General features: G+C 41.8%; 1 protein-coding gene across 1 annotated transcript in view; it reads right to left on the minus strand.

Annotated features, from left to right (window-relative positions):
• Positions 1–6,835: 6,835 nt before the first annotated feature.
• LOC127654557 (myosin-IIIb-like) overlaps positions 6,836–16,189 on the minus strand; it is a 151,564-nt gene continuing 142,210 nt past the window's right edge. The window contains exons 10-12 of the mRNA XM_052141765.1: positions 11,356–11,410; positions 9,900–9,948; positions 6,836–6,976 (exon numbers count right to left, since the gene is read on the minus strand). Of these exons, the coding sequence (XP_051997725.1) occupies positions 6,836–6,976; positions 9,900–9,948; positions 11,356–11,410 (245 nt within the window). The remainder of the gene's footprint in view (positions 6,977–9,899; positions 9,949–11,355; positions 11,411–16,189) is intronic.

Genomic DNA, 16,189 nt, shown 5'->3' on the forward strand with positions numbered 1-16,189 from the left:
GACATGTGTCTTTGCTGCTTAAATTATTGGTCCACATACAGTAAATTATAATATTTCACTTATTAAATATTCAAACTTAATAACAAACAATTTAGATTGAACAAGTTACTTGCTGTATTCAAAATTAATGCGAAGACATATTTTAGAAGTAAGACAATGTTTTATTAATTTATTTGATTTGCCTATCCTTTCACAAACCGTATGTGGTGTGGTGGTGGACATGGGGTCTGGTTCGTCCGGTTAGATCTTACATGGTGGAATTAAAACCCTAGATTATATTTGGCTTCTTACCTGTAAAATCGATTGCACTATAGAAATCAAAAACAGCCATTTGTGTTCAGAGTTTCAAATCTACCAACGATTGGTTCTTTCAAGAGCAGACGCAATAACAACGACAATGATCTGTGAAATATCATAATGTTTGTCCAATTTTGACATCATAATGAAAATCTAAAGATGTTCAAAATCTTTTTTAAACAGGGTGTTTGAACTCCACCAACCTCACTCTTGGGGCTGATTGGGTGCCAGAAGAACCCAGAAGTGCCTCCGCCAAGCATTTGTTTCTAAAAATAAACTTGAACTACAGTGTCAAACACAATAATTAATACATAATTATATTATTAATCATTACATCAAAGAGTAACATATTATCATCACCAGGTTTAGATTTTTTTCTGCAGATTGCAAGTGATATTGAGCATGTGTTTGTATGTCTGTACTATAAGTATGTCATCTCTGATAATGTGTTTGTTTCAGACAGAGGGAGATGAGTGGGGTCACCTGCTCTCAGTCTCCGAGTGAGTCTTACCGCTGCTAGCTATGGTGATCTGACAGTAATCCTGTGCCATTGCAGTGCAGAGGGTGTTACATTATCGGTTTTAATCCGCTAATCCGTGGACACATAGCTAATCTCAATCCCACCCCCACCTTCCTCAGTAATCACTCTAATGACGGACCCCCGACAACTGATCCCAGCAGTCCCGCCCTTCCAGTTACCCCTGATCGACACACCTCTTCTGTTTCTCTGTATAAGCGCACACACACACACACCTCCCAGGCAGCTCTCATTAATGGAATTCACAGCCCAGGGCGAAACACAAAGCAAACATTTGTTCAGCAAATATGTGTTTTTGATCTCTGTGTCACTGTGACTATGAGTGTCTAGTGGAGTCACTGGAGTGTTTAAGATTTTGCTGTGATTGTCAAGGTTTTTAAAAACCTTTAAAAATTCACCAAAGACACACTGCCACAGCCAAACCATGAGCTGATATGACAGGATGCAATAACGAGACAGACCACACATATACACACATAGACACAGAAAGAGAGAGAGTGAGAGAGTGAAGCATACATGTTACAGTAGAGGAATATCTTTTTTCCAGTAAACCACAAAATTAGATTTTTTTTTTTTTTTCAAAATCTACACATAGCTTTTTTTCCATACAATGAAAGTGTATTGTGACCTGAGGGTGCTGATGTTCAAAAATGAATTTTTGATAATTAGTTTAAAATTAGTCCATGCTATTTGTGCGCTAGCTTCCTAATTGGCCGTAAACACCAAATGCGCTTTTTGACATCTTTGGTAGTTGCAGGAGTGCCATGTTGTTTAGACATCATGTCAAGTTAAAAAAAGTTTAACTTTAAAAAATGCATCTCGAGACATCTGCGTTCAGTTCTATTCACTGACCTGCATCTAGCATGTTTTATCACACATTTGGACTGAATGGCATCCAAGTCTTCTGAAGCCCTGAGATTTATAATTAACAGAAATATAACAGATTTATAATTTGAGCCTTTATTCACCAAAAAAAATCTTCACTTTTGTCATAGCTCTCAAATGCTTTTCCACTTCTGTGTATTTAAATGCTTAACATAATTGGTTCTCATGTGTCTTGACAGACCAGTAAGAACACATTGCTAAACACCACGTCATATGGATTTCGAATGACAATAATTAAATGATCATCAGTAAATTATGATTTATTACTCCAACCAATCCAGAAGCATAAGAGCACTTATCATCTTATAATAATAATACAATTAATAATAAACTCCCTTTCTTTGCCTATCGTTCTTATATGCCAGCTTCTATACTACTCTAGCTACTCTTGAAACATGGCAGTCCAAACTTCTGATACTGTTGACTATTGAATGACAAATTGCTTTTTGATGTTCCTCATTTGTAAATCGCTTTGGATAAAAGCATCTGCCAAATGACTAAATGTAAATCTGTGACTTTTATTAGTCTTACTGCTTTTATAGCCAACATTTGGTAAGATACCATTTTGAGAAACTTTGCAAATTGAATTGTAGCTAATATGATAAACATTTATCAACTGATATTGCCGCTACTCAGAGTGTGCCGCACACACCCGCTAGAGAGTGCCGCTCACTCACACATCTCTGACTGAAGCACTGAATGCAGACTGTATTTTAAAAAGCAGCCTTTTGAGGTTTAGTTATCATGCAAGGTCATATCATGATTTCAGTCTTAATGCAATCAGTTGTGCAGCCTTAATTGATACCATACCGATGTCTCAGAGACTGCAGGTTTCAAAGCATTTTGGATGGTTTTTCAAAATATCATGTTCATTTTTGTCACATCAGTAATGCAAGACCGAATATTGTTTTATATCTGGAATTTACCTGCAGGTGTTTTTGATAAACATACAAATAGTTTGATATAGTAGTAATGAGTACTTTCTATAAGGCGTTAAATTTCACGTTTAGACTGCCAATGTCATGTCCGTAATGCTGGAATTGCTCAGAAGCGACATCAAACATTCAATTACACATTGTGTCATGTATACTTGGTCAGACGGATCAAGACTGTAGCTCACTATATGTAAAAACCCTCTGTATCTTCAATATAACTGCATGTAAACGTACTGTATGTGGCACTTTATATGTAAGCAGAGTAAGCGGGGCTCCTTTCCATTGATCTCTTTACACTGGTGCCGAAATCCGGGAAGGAGGAGAGGTACGCCGTAGTAGAGTTCTCGCCACTACCATCCACCCCAAAGAAGCAGCCGCAGCCATCTGCCAGGGGACGAGGAGCCTAGCCGCCTGGAAGGGGACGATGGCCGCCGACCGTGAGGGGAGAAGGGGCTCCTAATCGACCGCCTGGAGCGATCAGGGCCACTGCCAGGGGCGCAGGTGTCGCCTACCGGCTGCTGAAACGCTGTGGGGTTTGAGACCGCTGACCGCGAGCGGGGAGGGGCTCGCTACCGACCGCCTTCACTTTTTCCACATTTTGTTGTTACAGCCTTATTTCAAAATTGATTAAATTCATTATTTTCCTAAATTTTCTACAAACAACACTCCATAATGACAACGTGAAAGAAGATTGTTTGAAATCTTTACAAATTTATTAAAAATAAAAAAAAATAAAAAAATCACATGTACATAAGTATTCACAGTCTTTGCCATGACACTTAAAATTGAGCTCAGGTGCATCCAGTTTCCACTGATCATCCTTGAGATGTTTCTACAACTTGATTGAAGTCCACCAGTGGTAAATTCAGTTGATTGGACATGATTTGGAAAGGCACACATCTGTCTATATAAGGTCCCACAGTTAACAGTGCATGTCAGAGCACAAACCAAGCCATGAAGTCTGAGGAATTGTCTGCAGACCTCAGAGACAGGATTGTATTGAGGCACAGATCTGGGGAAGGGTCAGCATTGAAGGTCCCGATGAGCACAGTGGCCTCCATCATCCGTAAATGGAAGAAGTTTGGAACCACCAGGACTCTTCCTAGAGCTGGCCTCCCGGCCAAACTGGGTGATCGGGGGAGAAGGGTCTTAGTCAGGGAGGTGACCAAGAACCCAATGAGGAAACCTCATCAGATGGCCAATACCATCCCTACAGTGAAGCATGGTTGTGGCATCATCATGCTGTGGGGATGTTTTTCAGCGGCAGGAACTGGGAGACTAGTCAGGATCGAGGGAAAGATGAATGCAGCAATGTACAGAAACATCCTCCCCTTCAGCATGTCCCTGTCCCCTTGTGTCTTAACGAAGGTCGCAGAGGCAGCCCTTGCCCCTCTAAGGGAAGTGGGCATCCGCATACTCAACTACCTCGATGACTGGCTCATCCTGGCCCACTCTCGAGAGTTACAGTGTGCCCACAGTGACCAGGTGCTCAGGAACCTCAGCCGTCTAGGGCTTCAGGTCAACTGTTAAAAGAGCATCTCGAATGACTCAGGTCCACTCACATCCCGGGCAGCCTCAACACGGCAGCGGACATGCTGTCGCGACAAGGTACGCTCAGCAGAGAGTAGAGGCTCCACCCCCAGGCGGTCCAGCTGGTTTGGGAACAGTTCGGGAAAGCACAGATAGACCTGTTCGCTTCCGAGGAGCCCTCCCACTGCACGCTCTGGTACTCCCTAATGGAGGCTCCCCCCTGGACAGATGCGCTAGCACACAGCTGGCCACACAAGTACGCATTTCTCCCAGTGTGCCTTCTTGCACGGGTGCTGTGCAAGTTCAGGGAGGAAGAGGAACAAGTCACTCTGGTGGCCCCCTACTGGCCCACTCGGCCTTGGTTCTCGTATCTCATGCTCCTCATGACAGCCCCTCCCTGGCAAATTCCCCTGAAGAAGGACCTGCTTTCTCAGGGACAGGGCACCCTCTGGCACCGCGCCCAGACCTCTGGAACCTCCACGTCTGGCACTTGGACAGGACGTGGAAGATCTGAGTGACCAAAAACCTGCGGTCATAGACATGATCAACCAAGCCAGAGCTCCCTCTACCAGGCAACTTTACGCCCTAAAGTAGCGCTTTTTCGCAAATTGTTGTTCTTTCCGGTCCAAAGACCAACAGATATGCGCAGCTCGGTCAGTGCTTTCATCCCTACAAGAGAGGTTGGAGGGGAGGCTGTTCCCCTCCAGGGATCTCTCAATGGTCCTCTCGGGCCTTCAGAGACCCCCCTTCAAGCCGATTGACTCAGATGAGCTTGAGGCCCTCTCCTTGAAGATGGCCCTCCTGATCGTGCTCACCTCCATCAAGAGGGTTGGGGACCTGCAAGCATTCTCTGTCAGCGACACCTGCATGGAGTTCGGTCTGGCAGACACCCATGTCATTCTAAGACCATGACCGTGCTACATGCCCAAGGTTCCTACGACCCCCTTCAGGGACCAAGTAGTGAACCTGCAAGTGAAGCTGCCCCGGGAGGAGGCAGACCCAGCCTTTTCGTCGCTGTGTCCGGTGCATGCTTTGCGTACTTATGTGGACTGCACACAGAGCTTTAAATGTTCTGAACAGCTCTTTGTCTGCTTTGGTGGACAGCAGAAAGTGAATGCTGTCTCCAAACAGAGGATTTCCCACTGGGTCATTGATGCCATAGCATATCACACCCAGGCCATGCCCGCCCCCTTACGGGTTTGAACACACTCAATGAGAAGGGTGGCATCCTCGTGGGCACTGGCCAATGGCACCTCCTTAGCAGACATATGCAGAGCAGCGGGCTGGGCAACACCCAATACCTTTTCAAGATAAAATAATCTCAGGGCTGAGTTGGTCTTGTCCCGTGTTTTCTCAGGTCCGAGCCAGTAGAACTCGGAAACGTGGAACAACTGACCGGGTGTACCGCTTGCACCTAGTGCCTTTCCCCTCCACCGAGGTGATCATGTGTGCTCTTATCCCAGGAGATCCCACTAACTCGGCTCCCTGGATGACTCCTCCCTAGCCCTCTGGTCCACGAATTCAGCGTAGGAATTCCCAGACCAGACCAACTACAGGTACTGAAATTACTCTGTACTGGAATAAGTGCTCCACAGGACAGGCCCCTGTGTGGATTAATCCCCCTGTGTGTATTTTCCGTGGTACGGTCCTCCAACGGGTGGACCCGCGTATCCCTTGGGCAGTCCCCGCTGTCCCCCGGTCGGCGTGTTTGTAGCAACTCCTCGCTCGCAGCAAGTAGGATCTTCCACCGCGCCATTTCCACATGTGGCCTGAAAACCCATGTAATGTATTCCACCACTCTTTTCCTCCACCCAGCCTGGGCAGGTGCTGGAGTATTTTCCCCCTGAAAGAATAGGAGTTAGAAAAGAACGCCTTCCCCGATGAGTGTAATAGTGTTAAGATGGCCCCAGCCACTCTATGTGAGCAACATAGATGGAGAAAAGGCACGGCTGGTGCGGCCTGCTCAAATGCTTGGCACGTCGCCTTGTTCCCCCTTTCGGGGTGCCGGGAACCTAAAAAGTTTATGCCGATTTAATGGGGCGTTAGGGAAGGGTATTTGCAGTCTGACGCTGCCTGTCGCTTTGGCATGCAACTGCCTGCCCGCACCAGTGTCAGCAGCGCACCTATCCAGTGTGTTCATGTGGAGTAATCTATGTGTTTGTTTTGTGCAGTGTGTTTATGTGCAGTAATATGTGTGTCTGATTTGTGTAGTACGTTTATATGCAGTAATCTGTGTAACTGTTTTTTGTAGAGTGTTTATATAGAGCAATCTGTGTGTCTGTTTTGTGTAGTGTGTTTATATACAGCAATCTGTGTGCCTGTTTTGTGTAGTGTGTTTATAAACAGCAGTCTGTGTGTCTGTTTTGTGTAGTGTGTTTATATACAGAAATATGTGTGTCTGGTTTGTGTAGTGTTTATATAGAGTAATCTGTGTATCTGTTTTGTGTAGTGTTTATATACGGTAATCTATGTGTCTGTTTTGTAGTGTGTTTGTATGCATCATTTGTGTCTGTTTTGTGTAGTGTGTTTATATACAGCAATCTGTGTGTCTGTTTTGTGTAGTGTGTTTATATACAGTAATATGTGTGTCTAATTGTGCAGAGTGTATTTGCAATACTTTGTGTGTGTTTTTGCATTCTGGGACTTTCCTTTATGGCGAGTGTGAGTTTTTTTTACCTTGTTTGCTCAGTGCAGGCCTGTCTCTCTCTTTTCTGCCATTCTGTCTGTCTGTTTTCAGCACAGGCACGTCACTGGACCTGTTGTCTGTACTGACTGTGTCTTTATGTCCAACCTGAAAGAACAGACACACATACACACATACACAAACACCAACCAAAATCATGTCAGGAAAAAAGCAAACAAATACAAGTGGATCATAATGTATAAAACAGCACCAAATCTTTTGTGTGAATTAATTATAGTAATTTATTAAGAGCAGCCTTATTTTACCAGGCTCCACTAAAACAGTGTTTGGCAATGGTATGTGCTAATGCGCTGCTACTCACTCTCTCTCTCTCTCTTTCTCTCTCTCTCTCTTTCTCTTTCTCTCTGTCATGCCAGCTTCATTGTAATGCAGGAAATAACAGAGGCCATCCTTGCAGCCTTCCACACACATTTAATTTTATCTTTGAATAAAAGAGCTATAGGAAAGAATTAATCTGCTTAACATTTCTAAGTACACCCTCCAAAGAAGTAGGATGTTTTAATCTTACATGTGCTCAGCAGAGTTACTGGCAAAAACTGTACATTTTCCTCATCTCATCCTTTCAACATCAAATGGCGAGCAGCAAAAATTGGATCAGACTTCAAAGCTCGGCGATGTGCTCCAAGTCACAGAGTGGCTCTACTATTTCACATATTGAATTCGAGCACGATATCAAAGTCCTAGCAAAGAACCTCAGGTCTTTACTGGAAAAAGGAGCTCCAATATCTGTAGCGAGAGCAGCTAAAAGACAAATCACCTCAGGGAGAAGTCAGCGTTTACTCTCTTGCATCCTTTTCCACTCTTTTGATTCACTTCTTCTCTTTACCTCCCTGGGTTCCCTTTCTCTCTCTCTCTCTCTCTCTCTCTCTCTCTCTCTCTCTCTTTCAACAAGGGAACTGTCTATTTTGTCTCAAGGACTGTGCCGTTTGATCTGAGGGGGTTCTCCGTGTAATATTAGTACAGTTAGGTGACAGTAGAGTTCACATTATCAGCAGTACCTGGCATGTATTTAAAGTAATATTTATTAAAATTTTGTATTAGTTTACTCATCCTTTCCAATGACTTTTTATGACTTTTTTTCATCACGGAACACAAAAGAAGATATTATGAATAAGGCTGTCAATCAATTAAAACAATTCATTGAATAATTACACGGTATGCCGATTAATTAATCAAATTAATTGTATATATAAATATTTTCTGAGAAAGCCCAAATAACAATAATTTAATATATGATGATGTTTTTTGCAATTGTATTTATCAATTAGTCTGAAAATCTTTTATGAGGGCTTGTCTAACACCCATCAATGTACACCTAAGACGGATGCTTTTGGAGGGTCTCACTTTGGTTGCGTCGCGTCATAAAACGTCAATAAAATTTTTAGGTTGCTGTGTTAAGTTAAACGTAGTTTAGTTCTTAGAAAAACACATCTTGAGATCCCTAAGTTTGGATTTGCGCTCCATCAAGCTTTTGAACCCGTGTTGTGCTGTCGATAAGTGTGGTTTGTTCTCTGTAGAAGCATCAATAGGTGCCCCTTAATAAGTTTACTAATAAAAACTTGAAAAATGTATTGGTGAGGGGGAAATAATTTTAAACGAGAAATCACTTTCTCACAATAATTGTTTAAATGGTTATTTAATGATCATAGTTCTGAATATTTAATAGTTTGTAATATTATATTGAATTGCCATAAACTGGGTTTCCATCCAACATTTTTTATGCGCATTTTCAAATTGCGTATAAGAAATCCTGAATGGAAATGCTTGCTATGCGAATAAACTCTCAAAATTCACGTTCAATTTAACGCGCTAGGAGGAAGTGACTTTTCTAAAGTTTCGAATTAGTAAAAATGTGCATTAAGGTGATGGAAACAGTTTATTCGCATAATGATGATGTGTTTTGACCATTCGTGCACGTTATGAGTTGAAGTGAATGAAAGGTCCCACCTTGAATTCTTCATGGATAGTCATTGGTATTCAGAAGTGTTTAACACACAGCTGGTCATTAAAGTGGGTCCTCACAATCCGACAGAAAATGTTTGAGCACGGGTGTTCCTCTCGTGTATGCGGAGGCTGGCAGCGTGTGGGCATCGTATCAGCCCTCATTATATTAAATATTAAACATATTCTGTGGTATATCCTGGCAGCATTTAATAAAAAGAGAGAAAAAATTGCTTCAATCCTGCAAATAAAACTCTCCCAGAAGCAAGGAGGATATTCAGCTGCTCCATCAAGACAAGGCAAACTTAAGATAATGTACATGATGTAGTGGATGGAAACGTGCAACAAATCATCATTTATTTATTTACATATTTTAGTTTAGAATTTTTTTAAACTGAAAAACGTACTTCAAAAATGTGAAACATTTTGATGGAAACCCAGCTATATTTGGAAAGTCTGGGTCTGGGACAAGGCTAAAACAAATGATGAAGGTCTGGTAAAATTTTCCAATTCTGTTTTAATATGACCTTCATATAACAAAAAGAAAAACAGTGAAATATGTACATTTTAATAAAAATCAAAGTGCACCTGAAGTAATAGATGAAGGCATAAAGCTTCTGAAGCCCATGATAACTTTTTGTGAGGAACAGGCTAAAATTGATGTAATTTCTAGCTGAAAATCATACCCTCCGCCAAAGATGTGCATGTTCAATGTTGAAGCATGAAGAAGCATCACTCTAGGTTTCAAGTCAGTGTTAGCAAACGGCACTGGCTCTTGTAACAAATCGCAATGCTGCAAGTTTGAGGATGTGGAACTGCACTAACATTTGAAAGCTTTGGTAGAAGGCCAACATTATGCTGATTTTTTTTTTTTTTGTCATTTTTTCTTTTTTTGTATGTAAAAGAACGGCATGACCATTCTACAAAACATCTCTTTTTGTGTTCAATAGAAGAACAGAAATTACACAGGCTTTATAAATTAGTAAATTATGACAGTAATTGATCATTTTGGGTTAAAATGTCACTTTTTAAAACCTCTATTTTAACCTCTGAAATGATCATATCTCACCTTCTCCTCCAGGATCTGATTGGTAGAGCTTCTTTCTGATGTGCCTTGTCTGTAGAAAAAAAAAATCAAAGAACAGTACTGAACTATTAAATATAATACAATATGATGTCATTGATTTTAGAATATTGTACATCCATATTAAATCAAAATCACAAATGTGATCTCTTTAATATCTCAATTGTTTCTTATAGACATCAATACGATTAAACGGATAGCAAATTGAGACTTTTGAGATGTTTCTCCTGAGAAAAAAGACCCAGTAATCTCACGTGCCTCAGAGTTTCAGAAGAGATCTCAACAAAATTTGCAGTCAAAAGTCAGACATTTTATTATGAACTCAGACATTTCTCATTACATTTGCCCAAGACCAAATAATATGAGTTATGCTATCCACATTCATTTTATAGCTCTACATTCTTACTGTACATTAACAATTTTATTATTTGTGTCTAATTTATTTGTCCTAAGGAACTTTAGGACAGTAAATATTCACATTTGGCATGAATAGGCACCTCTGAGCAAAAAAGTATTCCTCTGGGTACGTGGCCCCTACCAATATCAATGATGTCATCGTCCTCTTTGCCACAACCACCAACAGTGATATATATATTCAGTGACATTTTTTAGTGCAGTAAATTTGACACACATATATGATAAACATGTAATGATTTGAATGTACACACGCTAATATCATCGGACACCTGCTCCTGTCAACTACTGAGCATGTAGGTAAGTTTACGAACTTTACAAGAAAAAATTGGGTTGATGTCAAAATAAATCCATAATGATCCTCTCCAGCCCTGATGAAACAGAATAGCAAAGTGTGCGGTTTGAAGTTTCACCACTGAGACTTCTGATATAAACAAGCATTGAGAATCCCCTCTGATAAACACACTGGCTGGAGGATACATACACACACACACACACACACACACACACACACACACACACACACACACACACACACACACACACACACACACACACACACACACACACACACACACACAAACACTCTCAGATGTGGGCGAATTGAAAGCTCGGACTTAATGAAATGCATTCAAATTAGTTCTTACATAATTGCCAACAATTATTGTGCAGCTGGTGTCCTGTGTAGGGAAGTAAAAGTTTTTGCTTACACAATGGAGGCACAAGCTGGAGGCGGCAGTTCTCGAAAGAGATGCACATGGCTGCGCTGCGTGTGTTTGTGTGTGTGTGTGTGTGTGTGTGTGTGTGTGTGTGTGTGCGTGCTATGTTGGATTAAGTTTACCATTACATTTTATGTTTACTGTTCAGCCGTTTCCTGCCTGCTTCTTGACCGTCCTTTATGTGATGCACACACACTCACACAACATCACTGAGACAGGATATAGGAGACCCTACTCCTATATCATAAACACACTACAATAACACACAAAAACACAAAGGAAACCAACACAAAGAAACACACACTCACCCATTCCATTGTCGACTCTGTTTGTAGTCTTTCCTGACCCTATACCCTCTGTATGCTGTAACACACATATTCACATAACAAAATAAATGAATAAAATAACACAATATTACACAGGTTCAAAATATGATACTGTGAAGAAATAGTATCAAAGCAGCTTTTATAAAATTATTATAACCATATTCCAGATAATTTCTTGTACATTATCCAGTTTGCTTGCAACATTACAGTGACCACAATGACAAGATCAATATACATGTAAGATTTTAAAAGTTTCTTAAGAAATTTGTGTGTTGCTTGGCTGTGCAAAACTTGCCGCCAAAAGACTTGGTGATCGTTAGTGGTGGATGCTATCTTGAGAGGTTGCTAGGTGGTCCGATTAATGCTTTTTATTTATTTTCTATTTGTCCACAAGTAGTTTTGATTTTGATATTCTGTTACACATTCAAATAAATCATTTCCTGTGATGAAAAATGACTAAATTAATGTTTGTAATAAAAAGCACAATGCGGTCTGAGTGAGTAATTAGTACTTTATCACTTGTACAAATTCATTTAAACATCAGAACACATGAAAGCATCAGCACTGCTGTAAAATACCGAAGCAGTGATTTATTCTGCACTCAACATCCAATTAAATCTCTCAACACTCCACACTTTAATCAGAGCAGTTGTGGGTGTGAACACATACACACACATGGCCGGGAACAGTGCGGGAGTGTATTGTATGTGGGGTGAAAGTTTTTTGCCTGGTGTTCCGATCAGCCAGAGTGTGAATTAAGGCTTTACCCCTCGCCCCCGCCCCCGCCCCCAAAGTAGTCAAAAACAAAGGCTTAAACCTTTTCATTTTTAACAAAAAACTTTTTAACCACAAAAAGACTGCATATGTTCACCTATTGTTAAATTAACAGAACTCTCATGAACAAAAATTGCATTTGATTGAGGAGGTTACCATATCAACAATAGGCTGTCCGAGCACTCTGTGTCAGGATTATCATTGGATGATACATTGAACAAACAGAAATACTGTATCACTGTCAAAAAAACAAATACAAATAAACAAAATAATGAATTGTTCAAAAACGTAAAAGCTGAAATGTGTATTTCCAGTTTCACTAGTGGCACCAAACAGAATTGCAAAATGAATCACTGTTTAAAACCTGATTCCAGAATGGTCTAATCTCACTGTGATTTAGACAACAGTAGGTTTCTTCAGTCTGTTTCTTTGGTCTGTGCTTACCAAAATTCAAACCACAGCTCCAAGTGGCCGAAGCTTGAAATTATAATAAACATTTGGGCATGTGAGAGCTCCAGTTCTTGGGTAAAATGCCCAAAGATTGGTGCCAAAAGCAAGTTGTAATGCGAGGAATTCACTCAAAAGGAAAGCATATGTTACATTTACGCATTTGGCAGACGCTTTTATCCAAAGCGACTTACAGTGCACTTATTACAGGGACAATCCCCCCGGAGCAACCTGGAGTTAAGTGCCTTGTTCAAGGACACAACGGAGGTGGCTGTGGGGATCGAACCAGCGACCTTCTGATTAACAGTTATGTGCCTTAGCCCACAATGCCACCACCACCACTCCATATGTTACTAATCATACGCCCTAACCCAAACCCTAAACCTAACTGTCAGTAGAGTAAAATTTTTATTTTAGAGCAAAAATGCAACCAAATATGCAAACCATTTTTTATGTGAATGCAATTACTGTATTTTCCGGTATATGTTGTGTGTTTTTTTATCATCTGAAATTTCCTTTCGACTTACAGTTCAAAATAGGACAGCATAATTAATGGAAATACAATCAAAATCGCCATAAAAAAAAAATCTGAAAAAAAGGCGCAAACAAATATCAATATTTAAGTCCTTTTCACTACAATTGTTAACTTCCGGTCGCTCCTCACCACGGCAGGATTCAGTTCCCTCCGCCTCTCATGAAAAGTAAGCGCGCTGGCATGTTCAAATGAAAGCAAAACCAATAAAGCTTGTGAACAGCATTCACTTGTAAACAAATCGAGTTGCACTTCCGGCTGTATCACGTCAGTTCTCGAGTGAACATGTCAACGTGTCAAATTACAGAATTAAACACTTTGGACACTTTTGTCCATACACGTGCAAATGTAAGACAATGGGGTGTAACTTAACTTCTCCGATTAGTTTGATAGAAAGGCTTTGCAACGGTGAAATAGGTGCAAGCACTTCCTGTTCAATACAAAACCAGGGAGGTGCTCTCTCAGTTGGAAGTGACCAATGAGCCATATATTATGCAAATGACCGAATGCATAATAATAAAACAAAATCTTAGGCCTTAGGCTTAGCCCACCTTTGTCAATCGGCCTATGCAATTTGCTGAAATGTAATCTGGGACGTTTACCATTCCAAATGAAGGACTTTGCTATGCAATCAAATTGCTTGAAATAAGAGAAGGGGACATCTATAGGGAGTGACTGTAGCAGGTATTTGAATTTTGGAATACAATATATTTTAATAACTTTAAACTTCCGAGTCAAAGATAAATATAATGAAGCCCACCTGCCCACATCACTCGAAAACCTTTTTAATAAAGGGTCAAAAATAACACAAATTTGCTGGGAATAAAATAACCACATACTTAATGCCCTGTTTGGGCCACCTGAAGATGCCTGTCTGAAAATCCGTTACTGGACTGTACGCTGTCAGAGCCAAAGAAATTTAGACCAATTAACTCTGTATCCTGAGAACTTAGAAAAGGAATTCATAATTCTGTGGAGGCAAGGCATAGATGTAGTAGGGTCAGAGACAAATAATAAAATCGAATCTGTGTTAAGCAAATGCTTATGCGCCACGCCTCCTGCCACCACCCCTGGAAAATCATCCTCCTTTCTTATCGCGGCTGCTAATGGCTCCAGGGCAAGACAGAACAATAATGTGGAAAGAGGGCAACCCTGCCGGGTGCCCCTATCCAGAGTAAAGTAATCTGAAATTAATCCATTTGTTTGTACCACCACTGCCGTGTTTCTATAAATTAACTTAATCTATCCAATAAAATTATTCCCAAACCCGTACATTTCCAAAATCTTGCATCAAGTGAGATGGCAATCTGATCATTCGCCACTGACTACATGATATTGATGAAATGCCTAATGTTAGTAGAAGAGCTATGTCCCTGAATAAACCCCACCTGATCTATATGTATATGTAAGAGATGTCATAACTTTACATTATCGGTTAGCCAAAAGTTTTGAAAATATTTTTACGTCTAGCTGGGTCAGGGAAATTGGACTGTGACTCTTACACTCGTTTGGATCTTTGTCCTTTTTTAAGCATCAAACTGATCCAGGCTTATGTCATGGTTGGCGGAAGATTTCCATTCTTTAATGATTTTAATGATCTTGCCTGTAGGCAAGGCCTTAATTAACTCGCCAAACTCCTCCATGGTTATGGTCCTCAGTCATCAGTTTAGGAAGTTCTAATGGTTCATCAGATAGAATTCTTTAAAAGCATTAATATCTATGCCCAAGATAAATATTGGTAGAGGGAATGGTGAAGACAGCCTGTCTTCCAAAGCAGACAAAGTGCTGCTCAAAGTGTCTAAAGCTTTCTGTTTGGTCCACGTAGATGTGCAAAGCATGCACTGGACACAGCAAGGAAAAGGCTGGGTCTGCCTCCTCCAGGGCAGTTCTTGCAGGCTCACCACCTGATCCCTAAAAGGGGTCGTGGGAACCTTGGGCACATAGCCCGGTCGGGGTCTCAAGATCACGTAAGAGTAGGCAGGTGTCGCTGACAGAGAACGCCTGCAGGTCCCCAAACCTCTTGATGGTTGTGAGTGCAGTCAGAAGGGCAATCTTCAATGAGAGAGCCTTTAGCTTAACTGACTCTAGGGGCTCAAACGGGGCTCTAAGCAGGCCCAGCAGGACCATGGAGAGATTCCACGAGGGAATGAGGCACAGCCTAGGAGGATTCAACCTCCCAACCTAAGGAACCTGATGATCAGGTCATGCTTACCGAGGGACCTACTGTCCACATTGTTGTGGTGCGCCACTATAGCTGCCACATACATCTTCAAGGTGGAGGGGGACAGCCCCCACCACGGGGGCCAGGGTTGTACTAGAGCGGGAAGTGGGACCATTCCAGTTGAAGCAACCAGGTCTACCTGTGCTTCGCCGAATCAACATCAAATAAGCTGGACCACATGGGGGTGGAGTCTCCACTCTCCCCTGAGTGTAACCTGCCACAACAGCGCATCCGCTGCACGTTTGAGATTGCCCGGGATGTGAGTTGCCTGCAACAACTTCAGTCGCTGCTGACTCCAGGGGAGGAGACGGCAGGCGAGTTGCGATATGTGACATGAGCGTAAGCCACATATAGTACCGTCGCCTTGTGGTCCATCCAGACCAACACGTGCTTGCCCTGGATCAATGGCTGAAGCCTCCGCTGGGCAAGCAATACCGCCAGAAACTCGAGGCAGTTGATATGCCAATGCAGTCGCGGCCATGTCCAGGAGCCCACGGCTGCAAGACTGATGCACACGGCACCCCAGCCTAACTTGGAGATGTCTGTTGTAGGGCTCTACATTTCAACGATTGGTTATTAGAAATAATTAATAATTATCATAGATAATTATTGATGAGTGTAACCTGCCACAACAGCGCATCCGCTGCAAGTTTGAGATTGCCCGGGATGTGAGTTGCCTGCAACAACTTCAGTCGCTGCTGACTCCAGGGGAGGAGACGGCGGGCGAGTTGCGATATGTGACGTGAGCGTAAGCCACATATACTACCGTCGCCTTGTGGTCCATCCAGACCAACATGTGCTTGCCCTGGATCAATGGCCGAAGCCTCCGCTGGGCAAGCAAT

This window comes from Xyrauchen texanus, chromosome 14 (assembly GCF_025860055.1).
Source record: "Xyrauchen texanus isolate HMW12.3.18 chromosome 14, RBS_HiC_50CHRs, whole genome shotgun sequence".
Classification (NCBI taxonomy): Eukaryota; Metazoa; Chordata; class Actinopteri; order Cypriniformes; family Catostomidae; genus Xyrauchen; species Xyrauchen texanus.